The following is a 16,977-nucleotide window of genomic DNA, read 5'->3' as shown; positions in this document are numbered from 1 at the left end:
CCGGAAACCTCTTCTTTATTTCTTTTTTAATGGTTCCCGTTTCATTTGATGATTCGTAAACACCGCAAGGGAGGCTTTATTTTTCGCTCTGCTCTCTCGACCAGCACTCATGTTGGGGAATGGGAGGGATTGGGGGTACCGTATTAGCCTACACGAGACTGGAGAACATCTCTCAACCGCATTATCGTCTAAATTCGTCCAAAGAGCGAAAAAGACCCCCCCCCCCACTCGTCGGCGAGGTTGTGATGGAAACTCCTTTAAGGCCTTTTCCATCCTCTGAGCCACTTCTATTATCTCCGCGCGTCCTCGAGGGGCCGACACCCTTAAGACCCTCGGGGCCCCCAACCATCCTTCTCCCCTCCTCAACCATTCCCTTCAACCCTTCCCCCCCCCCTCTTTCCCCTTCCCTCAGTCGTGTTTCTCCATCAGCTCGCGGGCATATATTTTCGGGCGATCGCCCTAAAAATGCTACCGCGGCGCGATCGTCTATTTTTATTGCGCTTTCGTGTGCGCGCGTGGCCACGTATGTCTCTCATTCTCTCTCCCTCTCTCTTTCTCCACTTCCCCTTCCCCCCTTTTCGTCCCGCGGGAACGGCCTCCAGAGATAGAATGCCTTTTCTCCGTTCTTCCAGGGGCGGTGAGCGTGAGGGGGCAGAGGAGAGGAGGAGGCGGCAGCGGCGCCCTCTTCGGTGATGTCGGCGGGGGCCGGAGGCGGAGACGAAGCTAAGCGGAAGGCGATGGCCCCCTACGGCGCCAAGTCGACTGACATGGGCAAGGACGACGGATGCTGCAGTGTCAACTTCCTGAAGAACGTCCTTCACTTATTCAATATCGTCCTCTTCGTGAGTACATGCATGCATTTATAAGACTCCATTGTTTGGCAAGAGGGGCGGGGAGGGGGCGTGTGCATTGCCGAGCAGAACATACTTGTCATCCAATCAAACCACTTCTTATCATGGATGTGCCCGAGTCAGAACCCTTTATTTTCGTTTCCTCACCTATATATTTGCGCTATACTCCCACCCAACCTGCCGCTTCAAGGGTGTGCGTGTGGTGTGGGTGTTAGGGTCCCATAGTTTTTAATACAAACATGCATTTATGCATAATAATATATTTTCCCCTCTCAAAAAAAATGCGTTGACTAACATACATAGGTTTCTCCATCTAGTATGCCATTCAACATTGGGGTAGTGTTCTCGTAAAATTGTCAAATTTTACTTTTGTGAATTAGGATTTCCAGGAGTGGTTTATGGCTATGATTTCGTATCATGCGAGAACTGAACGAGGGCTTGAATCTACCCGTTTTGGTGTCCATCTGTTTCTCTCATTTCATCATGGATGATCTAATTCACCTGTGTAATGTAAGGCTAAAATAATTTCATAGGAATGGAAAACAATTATTTTCGTGACCCTTCGTGAAATAGGGTATTTTTGACCTTGGCCTATTATACCCCTAGCTGTCTACCCTCAAAGTTGTTTTTGATAAAACCATCTCGCCTTTGCAGGTAACCCATAAATATGTTTCTTTTCTACATTCTTAATAAGAATAATTTTCGATAACTTCTTCTGGTAATTGAGAGTTTTTTCCTCTCTTTCCAACTTGTTTTCAGTGTTGAGTTTCTCAATATTAGAATAATCGGGGTTGTTGTCAATGTATATTCGTGGTCATTGATAAAATCCTAAAAAACTATTACCTTATTCCTTTTCGTCAAGACTAAATTGACATATATATATATATATATATATATATATATATATATATAATATATTTCTGTACAATATTATATTGTCAATACTATACTCCTCTAATTAATAGGGTTTTCGCAGGTTGTTTGCATCCCCTTTCTCTTCTTGTGTGTTTTCCTGCGTGGGTTTTTACTAGGTGAGCTATGCCACTATAAAAACACAGATGTAGATTTTTAAACGTCGCTGAAGACGACGGCCGAGCCGTCGAAACGTCAAAACAACATATGTGAGTGTCCTTTCTTTGTGTGTCTATAGTCTAAAAATCTACATCTGTGTTTTTATATGTTTGTGCGTCGCCGAAGAGCGTTCCATTTCGAAGATAATTATATATATATATATATATATATATATATATATATATATATATATATATATATATATATATTCCTTTTCTTTTCAATGTGCAAATCTTTGCATAATGAATATGGGTCTATGTGCATGTGTGTCTATATGCATTTATGCGTATATATGCATGTAGTTATAAATTTTATGCCTACTATAATATGGATACAACGGTGGGTTAAAAGGAAGAAGGGACCATTAGGTCTCAATTTCGCCCAAATAAAAACCTTTATCTATCTATTGAGGGCTCGTTCACCTTTCTCCGTGTAGAATAAAATTGAAGAATCTTGGAATAGGGACGAATCACGGTAACACTTTCAAATAACGATTAATTCTGAATTTTAGTTAATTTTAATATTTAAAGCTTCGATATTATGTGTATTTAAAAAAAAGAAAACACAGTGACGGAATGGAAAAGATGATAGCCTTTTAACCTCAACAAATTCTGCAGATATCCATTGGGAACAAAAATGGCTCACAAAAGACAGCGAGATGGCAGCTAGACGGGCTAACGCTCCCTTCATCATTTTGTGAGAGGTTTTTAGACAAGAGGTGTACATTAGGGATTGATATGCCTGTGCAAATGTATTTCTGCTTTTAATGTTCAATTTCAATTAGAGCACGAAGAAAGGTCATGTCTCACACTACGTATAAAAACATTATTGAGTACCTTACAATTTTTATTGTTCATTCGTTTAAGTCTTAACGGTTGAGATGAACTGCAATTCTTCTAAGATCTGTTAACTATTTTTCAATTCGACATTCTTTCTACTTCCCTTCATGTCTTCCAAAATACCCATTCTTCCCTCTACCCCGCTCATCCAGCATTCTTCCTTTTAAAAGTCTTCAACGCCCCTTTTGTATCCGAATATTTTCTGCATTCCTACCTCCTTCACATTCCTCCCAGCAGCCATTTCTCTCTTCTATTCTAACATAAGCATGAGGAAATCATATGACTCATATGGATTTTAATGGTTCCTTCACAATAATAAACAGGGTGCGGCACTAAAATCCGGACAAACACGCGTTTCCTCGTATGAGATTTCATCGCCGGATCAGCGAAACCTTCCCCAGACTTCTCCGAAGCATTTTACTTAGCCACAATATCATAAACAGTTTATGTGGGGTACCAAGAGAATCGAACTATTTCGATAAAATATAACGCCCAGCGCGAACTCTTTCGATTTTAGCGGCTCTTCGATTGTACTTACCGCACTTTTACGTAAAATCTCGTCCGTTTTGAGGTCATGAATGTTTACTAGATGCCCATAGCTTTCAATAACGCCAATCGTGACTCCAGTGGAACTACGATAATTCAAATTGAAATTTGTTCGGATTTAAGCGCCGCACACTATATATATCGTATTTGTTTTAACTTCGACCAATATTTTTAGCGGCTACTTATAAGAATAATTAAGCAGTGCGCTGATGGCATGTTCTGAATAGCACCGAAAATATGCTAATTCACGATGAATTAGGGTAATTTTTAAAGTGCTAACAGAGAATGGGGAAAAGTACGCTATTTTCTAAATACAGTTGAAATTGCGTGATTTCAAAGTACATCCATGGTGAATTGTGTAATTTTAGAATTGCAATGTGACAAAATCTCGTTTGGAAATACTTTATTTTCCGAGTACAGTGATCATAAATTTCGTTGGTTTCGAAAAAAAAACATCGCCGATTTCAGTAATTTATCAGAATACTGCATCTGTACAGATGAACTATTGATTATAATTTCAATACCAGTGGAAAAACATATGCGCTTCGTTGATGTTTGTAGTTTTACTGGTTTTTACCTTTCATTAACAAGATTTTCCAATGAGGTGAATCGACAAGGTAATATATAGATACGACGGACAAAGTAAAGGAATAATATATTATGAGTTTTTGCCAACAGCCAATTAATAAGTGAAAAAACTGTTTTTTTTAAGCTAAAAAAAATCTGCAAGAAAATTTGCCGTGACTGTGTATTAAAATTCTTGCAATACTTTCAAGGATTTGAGTAACATCCTCGCGATTTAAAATGTACGTCACCTCACGATCACACGATATTAAAAAGACCCTCTTCGCCAACTTGCGTTTTCACGTTTTTAAAATGCGGATTTATGATTTCGTTTGTTCAAAAGTCGTAATTTTTGTAAAAAAAATGAAGATTGACAATGTGCACAAGAAAAGCTGTGTATTGAAAAATATTTGAATTACGATTTTTTAAATGATTTCCAGACATATACCCTTATGTTTAATGAAAATTGTTGGAAGGAGTTAGATGCAGAAGTAGCCGATTTAAGAGGTTCCACAGGGTCATATCCTGGGACACACCGATACGAGGAAATTGTGCATTTTCGCCTATGCGCGTCAGGTTTTGAAAGCCCCGTAACCGCCACCTTACTCTCACTCATCGTTGAAAAAGTCCCCCTAACATATCAGACAAGTGTTTTAGCTCTAAAAATATTTTTTTTAAATTCACTGTCGCCTTATTATCTGAACTCAGATGATAAAACATCGACATTTTGAAGGGGGATTAAACCCTCTACGCATGAACATTAATACAGTCCAAGCGACCAAAGAGGATTAGTATTCATTTATATTTTTTATTTCTTTCACATTCATTGATTATTTTATATTCTATCCTTTTTTTATCTTGATTTCTGATTTTCTTAATCAATATGATTATTTTAACGAACTTTGCTTTGATGAAAATGTAAAATTCAATTTTCTTTTGAGCACTTCAAATTTCTTTGTCCTTTGGATTGTAATAAAATGGGGCATTTATATTCGGTGTGCATTCTTCAAGTATTTCTTTTGGTTCTTTTTTCTTACCTACTTTCCATTTCAGCTCTCCGGCTTGGCTGTCCTAGGTGTTGGTGCCTGGACGGTCGCCACCCGGCACCACTATGTGGTGCTCCTCACTACCTCGACGTACGCCCTTGCAGCATATGTGCTGATTGTTGCAGGGATATTGGCAATTATTGCATCGCTACTCCTCCTTGTCGGGCTACTGCGTGAGAACCGATGCAGTATACTGGGTGTAAGTTCCTTACCCTTACTAGCATAAGCAAGATATTATGCCAAGCCATTAAAGTAGAGCTCATCAACTGCAATTTAAAATTGTATGCACCTGTGTACCTAACCAATTGTGACTCTCTCCCTTTCTGTGATTGTAAAAAAGTTGACATGTATTATAAATGTACAAATCTGATTACAATCGGACCATGTTGTTGCTGACTATTATTATCATTGATAATCTACCAGTGGAGGTAGATTTAGGGTGTGCACAGGTTATACAATGGTGGAAGGATAAATTTACTTGCCCCTCTGAACAAAATTCAAGTCAGCATCTGACACTAGATTAAGTCCCTCTTCCATTCTGAGTACCACCTTCCTCCTGTCATTCTCTCAAACATATTCAATCCTATTTCTGCCCCTTCCTCGTTTGCCTAACATTCTCCCCTCTATCACAGTCTTCAACATCCCTCTTTCAATCAATATTCTTTTAATCTTTTTTTTCTATCTCCTTATAATTTCTCCCAGCAACCTCTTCCCTCTCCTACCACACCTAGCACTTCTTCATTTGTTTTCCTTTCCGTCCACTTAACCTTCTCCACAACCGCATTTCAAAAGCCTCCAATTTATGCCTATCATCCTGCTTCATTGACTATGTTTCCTTGCTGTAAATAACCACTCTACACATCAAAGTTTGCATGAGTCTTTTCATTACATCTTAATATGTGTCCTTGTTATCAATTCCCTCCTCGTGAAAGCTTATTTGCCTAATTTGCAACTGTTCTCATAATATCATGACTGTTTTCACCATTTAGTTCAAAAACACTTCCACCTGCTCTAGTTTTTGTCCTTCAATTTTGGTATTTAGCTTAGTCTTTCTCGAAAACTGGAAGCCAGTTTTTTATTTATATGCATTCTTGTGTCATATTTATCACATTGACTTTTGAATGCACTCAGCATTGTTTGAAACATCTTTGCTAACTGACAAGATAAAACAAACACATCTATAATAATTATATCACCATGTATGGTAATGGAAAAGTAGTATATGTATTCATTACATTATGAGGACTGACTGGTGAACATTCAATGTATATTTCTAAGATGGATTTGGTTTATAACTCTCTCTGAGTGGCTAACCTCCTGTCAGTCAAAGATTAAAATTGTCTTGATTAATTTTTCATTTATGATCAATCAGGAATTGTAATTTTTTAAGCATGTTGCATATATTAACCCTAGAACTGTAACACTATTTTTTTCACCCTATTCTGATAACGCAAGTTAATTATCTGTGGAAATACTCGTGATGTCATGGAAATTCATCGGCTTTGTAGATGCTGATATTTATTTATTATTTTAATAATTTTATATTTGTCATCATTTTTAATCCATTTAACTTTCTTACCAGTACAAGTTCATTTTAAAGAGATTTGAAAAATTATATTTGCAATGGAAGTTTACATTGTAGTTGTGGTACATGCTGAGGACTGAATGATCAGTACTTTATGACTTTAATTGAAATATTGTACTATTTAATTATCATCAGCTAGAATATACTATTAGACAGATCTTTATGGTCATATTAAAAATATGAAATGAGAAGTCATTATGGAAATCTTGAGCGTCAATAAGCATATCTCTTATTCATTTTGGTTACATTGTTCATAAAACTTTCTTTTCCTTGGGAATCTCCTGGGATCTACCCATGTATCGGTAATCCTGTGACAATTTCTTTATCTCCAAGTGTGTCTATTCATCTGGCTATTCAAGTGTTTTATGGTTCAATGATTTAACTTTTCAGCTGACCTTCCTGTTGCTTCTGATATTCCTGATGGAGGCCATGGTTGGCATGCTGTCCTATATTTATGAAGAGCAAGTGGAGGGTGAACTTTCACTCAGTTTAAACGATACATTTCTGCAAAACTACAATGTGAATCCCGAGAAGACAGATGCCATCGACCAAATGCAGAGAGAGGTGATTGTTTTACCATTTAATCATGTATCCATTGAGGTGGATATAGGATGTGAGGAAAGGAGGTTTAGGATATGGAAAAAAACTTCAATGAAAATGTAGGGTATGCCTTCAGCCCAGTGTGGAAGCCCCAGAAATAAAGACAGCAGGGAGGAGGAGAGAGAACTTGATCAACAGCCAATCAGGATTTATGTTACCCCAACTGGAGGATAGACAGGGTGTGACACTTAAATCCAGACAAACACGCGTTTCCTCAAATGATATTTCCTTGCCGGGTTGGCGAGACCTTCCCCAAACTTCTCCAAAGAATTATACTAGGCCACAATATCGTAAACAGTTGATCTGGGGTACAACACGAAGAATCGAACTATTTCGATAAAATATAATGCCCAGCACGAACCCTTACGATATTAGTGGCTCTTTGATTGTACTCCACACTTGTAAGTAACATCTCGGCCATTTTAAGGTTATGACCATTTACTAGATGCCCATAGCTTTCAAGAACGCCAATCGCGACCTCCAGTGGAACAATGATAAAGCAGGAAATTCAAATTGAAAATTGTCTGGATTTAAGCACTACACAATGCATACAGTGCATAATTTATGTTTTCACATTTTCTAGGCACGAATTTTGCGTGCGCAATCCACTATGAACTCTTCATAATGTTACAAAAGAAAGCCCTTCAACGGGGATATCACGTGTTTTTCTTGCCTTCTTCAAACATACCTGTATAAGATGGCAAAAATAATGACTCCAGTCTGGTTTTGTAGATTTCCCTCTGCCCATGGGCAAATCCCAGACAAATACCACTCCTGGCAAAAGTATAATAAGGTTTATCCACCATCGCTACGTTCTTTGTTGACCTCTTTATTTTTCCTACAGACCCCAAAGAAGAGGTTGCTCCTAAAAATGGGAATTCAGGGTTGGTTATATTGTTGTATAGTGTATATGGTTGGTACTTTTTACTTTTTATTTGCCCTTACGATTTGGGATAAAAACCTTTTGAACTAAACTGAACTGATGGCCTGGAGTTGGTCATCGAAACAATGACAGCTGAAACCCTGTCCTGGTGGAAAATCCATTAAGATTTCACCGTAATCTTGCACCAGGAAAATACCAAATTTTACCATGGTATCTGGGTTCGAATATCTGTAAGGGAAAATTATATTTTCACCGTAATTCCTGCATTTTCAATACACATCAGCATGTAACTCAATTAAAACAAATTGTATGACATTTCCTGCAGTTCTGTGAAAGAATTGGTTTCATCGTGGGGCATTTATTGGGAAATGAACGAAGAAATTTTTGATGGGTTTGTGTAAGAGATCTCATGAATTTTATGATTCAATGAGTTTGATAGGCAGTGAACAAAATTCAACAGATTCAACAAGAGCAAGGTTTTGTAATTTACCAAGTTTGGTGAATGAAAGGATTCTTGGGCATTGGGTACAAGGCTCACATGATGTGAAGGATTTAACTAATACTCCTGGGGTAAAAATTCATGATTATATGTATACTCTTTGCATTAGCAGTCTTAAGTAATTGATTAAATGGAAAATAGACAATAAGATTTTATTGCACAGTGTTTTCTGAGGGTACCTATGGCATTTTATTTGAGAAATGCAATTTTCTGGGGATATTTTTTTAGGAGCAGGCAGGCATTATTGCAAGTACATTGGCCATTTATTGAATGCGTGAAATGAATTGAGCTTTTTATCCTGCCACCCAAGGCAAAAATATTGCAAATTAACAGTTGCCAATCTTCTCCTATAAAAAAACCATCCCCGGAGTAAAACCTCTTGTCATATGTGCATGTGTTTTTTGTACTGTGTTTCTAATTAGTGTTATGACTGCAACGGCTTTAAAAAAGGAAATACTTTGTTCTTCCACGAGTATTTTATTATTCACGACCTAGGTTTTGACTTAGCAAGTCATCATTAGGTAAAGTACAGAGGAGACACAGCTTTCAAATTTCCAAGAGCAGTCATCATAAGGGTATATTAGTTAATGACCTGACATACTTCTCCCGTTCCCCCTTCTGGACCTCCCTCTGTTCCACAGCCCCTCTCCCCCCTTGATGTCATACCCAACTGCCCTCTCTCCCTCTCCCAGACCTGATGCCATACCCAACTGCCTTCTCCCCCTCTTCCCCATACACACACACCAGTTTCCCTTCTCTTTCCCCTCCTCCCACTTCACCAAACCCCCCCCCCCTACTTCACTAACACTCCCCTCCTCTTCTTTGTCTATTATACGAGGGTCATCCGGAAAGTAGTACCCGTTCGTGAAATAAAGACACAAAAGTAAATATTAACAAACATAAAAAATTTTATTTGAAAGAGGATACTTTAAACTACTTCTCAACATAATCTCCAAGCAAATTAAGGCATTTGTCATAACGTGTGACAAGTTTCTGTATTCCTGCTGCATAGTCCTTCGCCGCCAGCTCATTGAGATACGCGAGGGACCCATCTTGCACAAATTTTTGCATAATGCAGATGGTGTTTAACAATTTCATGAACAATTGTTCGAGAAACATTGGGAAAATGCTCACAGATGTCATCAATTGTGACGCGCCGATCGTTCCTCACGAATTCGTCAACTGAGCTCACCAGTTGGTCTGTAATGACAGACGGTCTCTCCGAACGCTCATCGTCGTGTGTGTTCCCCCTCCCTATGTTGAAGTTGCGACACCACCGCCGAACAGACGACTCGTCCATTACATTGTCTCCATACACCTCCTTTAATTGGCGATGAATATCACATGGGCGAACGTTTCTTGCATTGAGGAATTTAATCACTGCCCTCACTTCACAACTGGCGGCGTTCTCAATTTTTTTAAACATTGTAAACAATCACAGAAACAACACAGGCAATGCTAGCGTCACGCAACTTGGCTCAGAGAAGGCAGACAAGCCACTGAAGCTATCTGACCTCGTCCAGCGGCTACTCGCGTCGTCAGCACTTCATGCGGCACGAACGGGTACTACTTTCCGGATGACCCTCGTATATAGATGTGTGTCCTCTGTACTTTACCTGATGATGACTTTGTAAGTTGAAACCCAGGTCGTGAATAATAAAATATATGTGGAAGAACCAAGTATTTTCTGTTCCAAAATGAATCACTTCCACAAAGTGACACTTCCAGCCATCCTATTGCAAGGGTTTCATTTATATGCATAATTTTGTTTACTATTTCTCTATATCTCTTATAAAGGAATCATAATATTTTCAGTAATTTTCAATTCATTTTTATTTGCAATGTGTATTGGAAATCATGAATTATTACTCAAGTTGTTCAGGATTTCTGAGTTCTAAACCCTTCCATGACCTTTTCCACAAAAACTATGACGGCAATTTAATTTTATAAGTTTGTCCCTAAGTTTTAGTAAAGGGCAGGTAGGGAATGAATATCTAACGGATTACTTTGTTGTTTCTGTTCACAGTACAAGTGTTGTGGGGCGATACGTTTTGAGGACTGGGAGTTCAGCCCATGGCATAAGGAGCTCCAGATGATGCATCAGAAAGCTAAGCATAGACACGAGAAGTTTAATAAAGTTCCAGATTCCTGTTGCATATCAGAGTCATTTCTTTGTGGCAAAAGTAATCACCCCAGTAACATATTTGGCAGTGTAAGTTCATTTACTGTTACCCTTATAAAGTATTTATCCTCCTGATTTCACATGAATTTGATACCAAACTGATATGAAAAGTTAATTATGAAGGTCATTCAATAAGGAAAGAAACAAATGCTCTCATTTTAACACTATTCAATGAATCTGTACCATTTTTTCATCGGTGTCAGTTGGCAACCTTGGGATGATCTCTTATCAATTGTTTGATTATTTTGTGTTAGCATGACCTCAAAATCTTCAATTCACCATGGCAAGTCCACTAGAAGATTGCACCTTAGAACAGCAATGCACTCTCATTAGATTTTTAGTCCCAGAAGGTGTAAAACCAAGTGAAATACTCTCTAGAATGTTGACACTGTACAATATGGGAAAAGTTGTATGAACGATGAGAATGTTGGAGAAAGTTGGTTGATCGGTTTAAAAGTGTCCGAACAAGTGTGGGTGATGAACCCTGAAGTGGATGTCCAGTCAAAGTTTCTTGACCTTTGGATTCGAGGATCATTGGGCTTATTTGTGATTACAGAAGAATTAATGTAAAAATTATAGCGAAGAAAATTCAATTAAGATTTGGTAATTGTCACAATATCATTCATAACTATTTAAAGTACGGAAAAATGTGTGCAATATGGGTTCCCAGGCAGCTTACTAATGCTCATAGAGAATCGAGACTTTCCATTAGTCAAGACTTAAAACAAACAAAGTTTGATTGGAGGAGATGCTTTTTTTGAAAGAACTAACTTGTGATGAGGTCTGGATCCATCACTACGATCCTGAGGCCAAAAGACAAGAGTATGGAGTGGAAACATCACCAGCTCTCCTAGTGCAGTCTTCTAGTGGACTTGCCATGGTGAACTGTAGATGTTAAGGTTATGTTGACATGAAATAATTGAACAGCTGCTCGAAGCTCATCCCTAAGTTGCCAAGTAACAACCCTGAAAAAATGGTGAAGGGTCATAGAATAATTTTAAAAAGAAAGAGCATTCGTCTCTTTACTATTTGAATGACCCTCATATAATTACTGTAAAAACTCTAATTTTTTAACCATTTAGGATAATTGATGGTGAATATGGTTAATAATGATCAATATGATGTAACTAGTCCAATTTAGAAATTCATGACATCCAAATGGTGCAAACTTAGTAATGAGTGGTCACATCTGTGTCTAAGTACTTCAATGTACTCACAGTTTTCATAAGGACTTGTGTAATTGCTTATAATTAGTCTTAAATATAAAGAGGTTTAATTAATCATTGTAATTCCAGGAAAAAACGTTCTTGTTAACTTTTTTCACTTAATTGATATATTTTTATATGTTTCGTGTATTTTTATTATAACCAACCATCATTGTCAAAACTCTAACTTTTTAAGTAATCTTAAAATCATTGGTCATCTTAAATCATTCAAAAGAAACAGTTAAATGGTTAGGATAGGGTGCACCAGAGCATTGGAAAATGTGAATCAAATATTCCTCTGTTCATTATTACATCCTAGTTACAATAGTATTTCTGCATTAATATTTCTAAGAACTGTATCACTCCCATGCAATTTAAAGAAGTGCTAATGAATTAATCTTAGGTTGTACCATATTTGCTGGCCACCAATGTCATTGGTACAAAGCTTGAGTTACATATCAATTGACATGTTTTTGCATTCTTGTTTCTCTGACCTGTGATTATGATGCTATATGACTTTTTATTACTACATTCACCAACTTGTACACCGTTATTTTCATTCAAATGACTGCAATAATGTCTAAATAATCCAAATTATCCAATGAGGGCTCTCCCAAATGACCCAGGTTTCGACATTGAATGTCATCATCAGGTGGTCCTCACAGAAGTCACCTTGGTATACATATATATTTATATATATATATATATATTTTTATATATAGGCCAAAGAATCGGGGCACTTGGTTGCTTAAAGCATTGCAGATCTCAGTATAAATTATGTTTCCTGGATAGCTCAAGTGGTTAAGAGCCTCCGCCAGGCAAGTGGATAGATCCGGAGTTCAAATCCCGGTCTAGGAAATATTTTTGCATTCGTGATCTGCTTGATTCCGCCTTCCCCACCTCTCCTCTGTTCGTCCTTTATGTGTGTTCCTATCCCTTTTCCTTATATCTGTTTCTATATAAAAATGAGTATATATATATGAGTATATATATATATACTCATTTTGTATATACATACATATATATATATATATATATATATATATATATATATATATATATATATATATATATATATATATATATATATATATATATATATATACATACATATATATATATATATATATATATATATATATACACACACACACACACACACAACACACACACCTTCTGAGGGGGAAGGGGGGCTTGGTCAGAGCAGGAGCAAATTCTTTTAAATAAAGTGTCTGGAATTACAAATTCAATAATTTCATTTCAATATATTATGTGAATTCCATAAAATTACGTTGGAGACAACAAACATTTTTCTTGTTTTTATTTCTTTAAATAATGCCATGAAAATTGAATATAAAATCATTTATGTTTGCAGGGTTGCTTGTACCGTCTGGCAAAGGAGTTGAAGTCACAGCTAATCATCCTTGGAGCCACAGGCCTTGGGATATGTGTTGTGCAAGTCTTTGGGATGATATTTTCGTGTTGCCTTTACATCAAACTTCGAGAGCTGAAGGATTATGAGTGATAAGGGCTCATTGATGATTATTATTATTATTATTATTTAGTATTCCACCGTTTTTGGTAGATTTTGTATGGACTCAGGCTAAACGATGGTGCAATGATAAATCCCATGCCTCTCCCAACAAAACACAACCTGACATCCAACACTACAATAAGCCCCTCTTCAAGCCTGCATACTTCCTCCATTCATTCCGTCCAACATGCCTATTCTATTTCAACCACTCTTTCTTTTGCCTAACACTTTCCCCTTAACACAGACTTCAACATCCCATCGCTAATGGAAATGCTTTGCATTCATCTTTCCTGCCTCCTTTATATTTCTCCCAAAAATCCCCTCTCCTCCCGTTTCACCCTTCCACTTCCTAATTTGTTTTCGTTTCAGTCCACTTTAACTTTTCCATCCTTCTCCGAACCCACATCTGAAAGAACCTCCAGTGATTGCCTATCATCTTGCCTCAATAACTATGTTTCTTCGCCGTACTAAACCACACTCCATTTCAAAGTTTTGATAAGCCATTTCTTACTCAACGTCCCTGTCATCAATTCCATCCTCCTCGTGAAACCTTCTATGTCTAATTTAATTCTTCTCCTCATGTCCCAACTACTTTGTCCATTTTTGTCAAAAATGCTTCTGAGTTAGGTAAATTACCCACCAGCACTAGTTCATGGACTCCTATTTTAGTTTTTAACATAGCCTTTCTCTTCCTCAATTGCTGCAGCATAACCTTTGTATTTTTTATTTATTCTCATGTGGTATCTATCGCACTAACCCTCCAATGCATTCAGAAGAGTTAGGCAATCCCCTGGCTGACTGACAAAACTAAAAACTTGATTTTCCATAAAGGCTATAGCGGGATAAGATGGTAAAATCTGCACTCGGCTGGATTCTTATTTGGGATCAGGCACTGGAAAGTAAATATTTAGAAACCCCTTTAGCCAAATTTTTAGCTCCCTAGGTGGTGGCCCGAGGGGTCTCCTATCGCAAAGAAAATGTGTTTTTTCGAAAAAAAATTTTCCTGGGTGATCCTTTGCTTTAAAAAATCTGAATAAATTCATAATCATACATTTTTATGCTTAAAAACATTCTGATTTTTTTCAGATTTTTTGGATCAAAATTGAGCTCAGGAAAAATATTTGAATTTTACAAAGAATTTTCAGGTTATGTAGGTAATTTTTGGCAAACTTTCAAATAATTATTTTTTGTGTATACTTCTCTGTTCTTTTAAATGGTGGGGTTGAATTTGCCATTTACTCTCCGGAACATCCTCAAAATTTGAAAAAACCCATTTTTTTGTTTTTTCCTCCATGTTTTTAGCACATCAACTCAACTGCATGTCAATAAATAACAATTTTTGATATATTTTTTCGTTATTTCTAATAACGGGATGAAGTATTACCTATTTGAGCTTTTAACAAAAAAATATAGTCATATGTCTCAGTGAGTTCTCTGAATAAATGCTGCATGGTATACAACTGCTCTATAAAATCACTGAAATTTAACTAGGAGGTAAAACAAAAGTCACTAGAAGGCCTAAAGGACATCCCGATAAATGAATTTCAGAAATATTTTGAACAATGGAAGCATCATTTGGTGATTTGCATTTTGGTCAATGGGGAATACTTTGAAGGTGAACAAAATTTAATGTAAATACATTGAGAACTAAAGAATCTTTGACAACCTTTTTGTTATTTTTGGGTCCCCCCCTCGTATCCTCATGGTGAATTCTTTTTGCAAATTCTACTGGGTTAAGCTCTTCCTTGCCACCAAAACTTCTGTGGATGGCTCAGTCCTGAAGACAATGGATGGGTCATCCATTGAAGCATCAGCAATAATGGAGAACTTTGTCCAGTAGAATTCCCCAAAAGAATTTACCAGATGTGGGATTCATTACGATTAGTTAACTCCTGTCTCCTGCAGAACTCTAATGTATTCTCCCCATGGTCATTCCCTGCACCTAAACAGTAATCCCTTACCTCATCACCATCTCTTCCATCACCTACTGTCAATTTTCAGTTCCCCATCACTATGAAGTGTTTCCCTGCAGGAACATCTACGATGTCATCCTCTAACTCATTGTACACCCTATGATTGCTTGGTGGTGTGTGCACCTTAATAATGACCTAGTTTGTCAGTTCCACATGTACTTCTTCTAATAATATTCCATCCATTGCTTGCTCTATGTTTAAAATGCTTCTTCCTACCTTTTTATTCAATATTAATGCCACCCCCTGCTTCCTTTCATCCCCTCCATTGTCCACTGTATATTACCCCATAAATAACACTCCAGTAATCCCCAATGTCCTTCTATCTCACCTTGCACAGCCCTAAAATGTCTATTTTTCCTCCTTTTATCTCTCCTTTTACATTCTCTTATTCCTTTCCTCAATATTGTCCTAATATTCCAAGTGCCTCTTCAAAATAGTTTGGTCCTTTTCTTTGCCTTCAGTGCTGCTGCTGTCGCTTCATCTTTGCAAGGATTTCATGAGATGATGGCTTGGAAGCTTTGCCTCCTATGCTGCTTTGCACAACACATGACCGATTGGACTGAGTCCTATAGTTGCCAGGATTCATTTTCTTTATAGTGCCCATCATCATTCATTTCTAGAGATTAGTAATATGAGGTGGTTTCTCATTGCCTTCCTCAAGAGTGTTTTTAATGTGGCATTATCATGCAAATATCTGGCTCAAACAGGTCAGATGCCTTTGCAGCCACCTCATTGAGAGACAGATGCTGTGCGGTTTATTTTTCATCTGGCTCCTACCTATTGACCTATATGGCATGGGTGACTCTACCAGGAACAAATATCATTGCTCCCCTCAGTACAGCCATATAGGGGTCAACAGAACATTTACGATGACTCATAATTTTTCATCACTTAATAGTGTCATCAGTGGACGATGTGAAAGCTTTAAAAGTGATTTTTTTATGACTCTAAATGTTTTAACTTTGCTTATTTATTAGCAAATCTATTAAGATTGTTTCAAATGTTTTTTTTTAATGTGCATCAGTGGCGATAGTACTATGATTTGCTTTTCAAACCAATAAGTGAATAAAATGAAATTTTCATCTCAACTGTTGTTGTTAGGTAAGCTTTGTGATCTACGCATCTGCTGGTGTAATCTATGCATGTGTTAGTAGCATCATACAAATTTCTGAAGGGTGCTTCTGATTAGGGCTTCAGAGGTGGAGTGAAGAAGATAAGATAAAAGAAAGCATTGAAAATTGAAGATGGATGGAGTTGTTTAAATTATAAAAATTTCCATTGGTATGCATCCTTTTCGCCATATCTCCATATTGCATACAGAAGGGTAAAGGTGGGTCAACTAAGATAATGCCAAAGCCCAGTTTGATTCTTATTTCCAATTAAAGAAAATAAGGTCGGTCTTTTTAAAAGCAACTGTCAATGGCTTGATTTGGAAGATGTGTGTTGTGTCTTTCCTAATGTATCCATTGCCTAATTATATGTGTGTGTTATTAATGTGAAAGAAAATAGATAGGGGGGGGGACATTCAACTAATTTAAACAGTTTGAAGTAAAAATGGATCTGATTTTAATTCTTCATCGTTAATAAAGTAGAGGAGTT

At 37.3% G+C, this 16,977-nt stretch overlaps 1 protein-coding gene across 3 annotated transcripts in view; it reads left to right on the top strand.

Annotated features, from left to right (window-relative positions):
* The window catches only part of LOC139691578 (CD151 antigen-like), a 392,922-nt gene extending 378,849 nt beyond the window's left edge, over positions 1-14,073 (top strand). For all 3 annotated transcript variants that reach the window (XM_071589463.1, XM_071589462.1, XM_071589464.1), the window contains 5 exons: positions 633-842; positions 4,925-5,116; positions 6,893-7,066; positions 10,511-10,696; positions 13,247-14,073. In XM_071589463.1, coding sequence (XP_071445564.1) covers positions 693-842; positions 4,925-5,116; positions 6,893-7,066; positions 10,511-10,696; positions 13,247-13,396 — 852 coding nt within the window. In that variant the 5' untranslated portion in view covers positions 633-692 and the 3' untranslated portion in view covers positions 13,397-14,073. The remainder of the gene's footprint in view (positions 1-632; positions 843-4,924; positions 5,117-6,892; positions 7,067-10,510; positions 10,697-13,246) is intronic.
* Positions 14,074-16,977: the final 2,904 nt, after the last annotated feature.

Source organism: Hetaerina americana, unplaced genomic scaffold, assembly GCF_022747635.1.
Source record: "Hetaerina americana unplaced genomic scaffold, ioHetAmer1.1.p SCAF_38, whole genome shotgun sequence".
NCBI classification, from domain to species: Eukaryota; Metazoa; Arthropoda; class Insecta; order Odonata; family Calopterygidae; genus Hetaerina; species Hetaerina americana.
The sequence above is the reverse complement of the archived record's forward strand: the minus strand, read 5'-3'. Positions and strand labels throughout refer to the sequence as shown.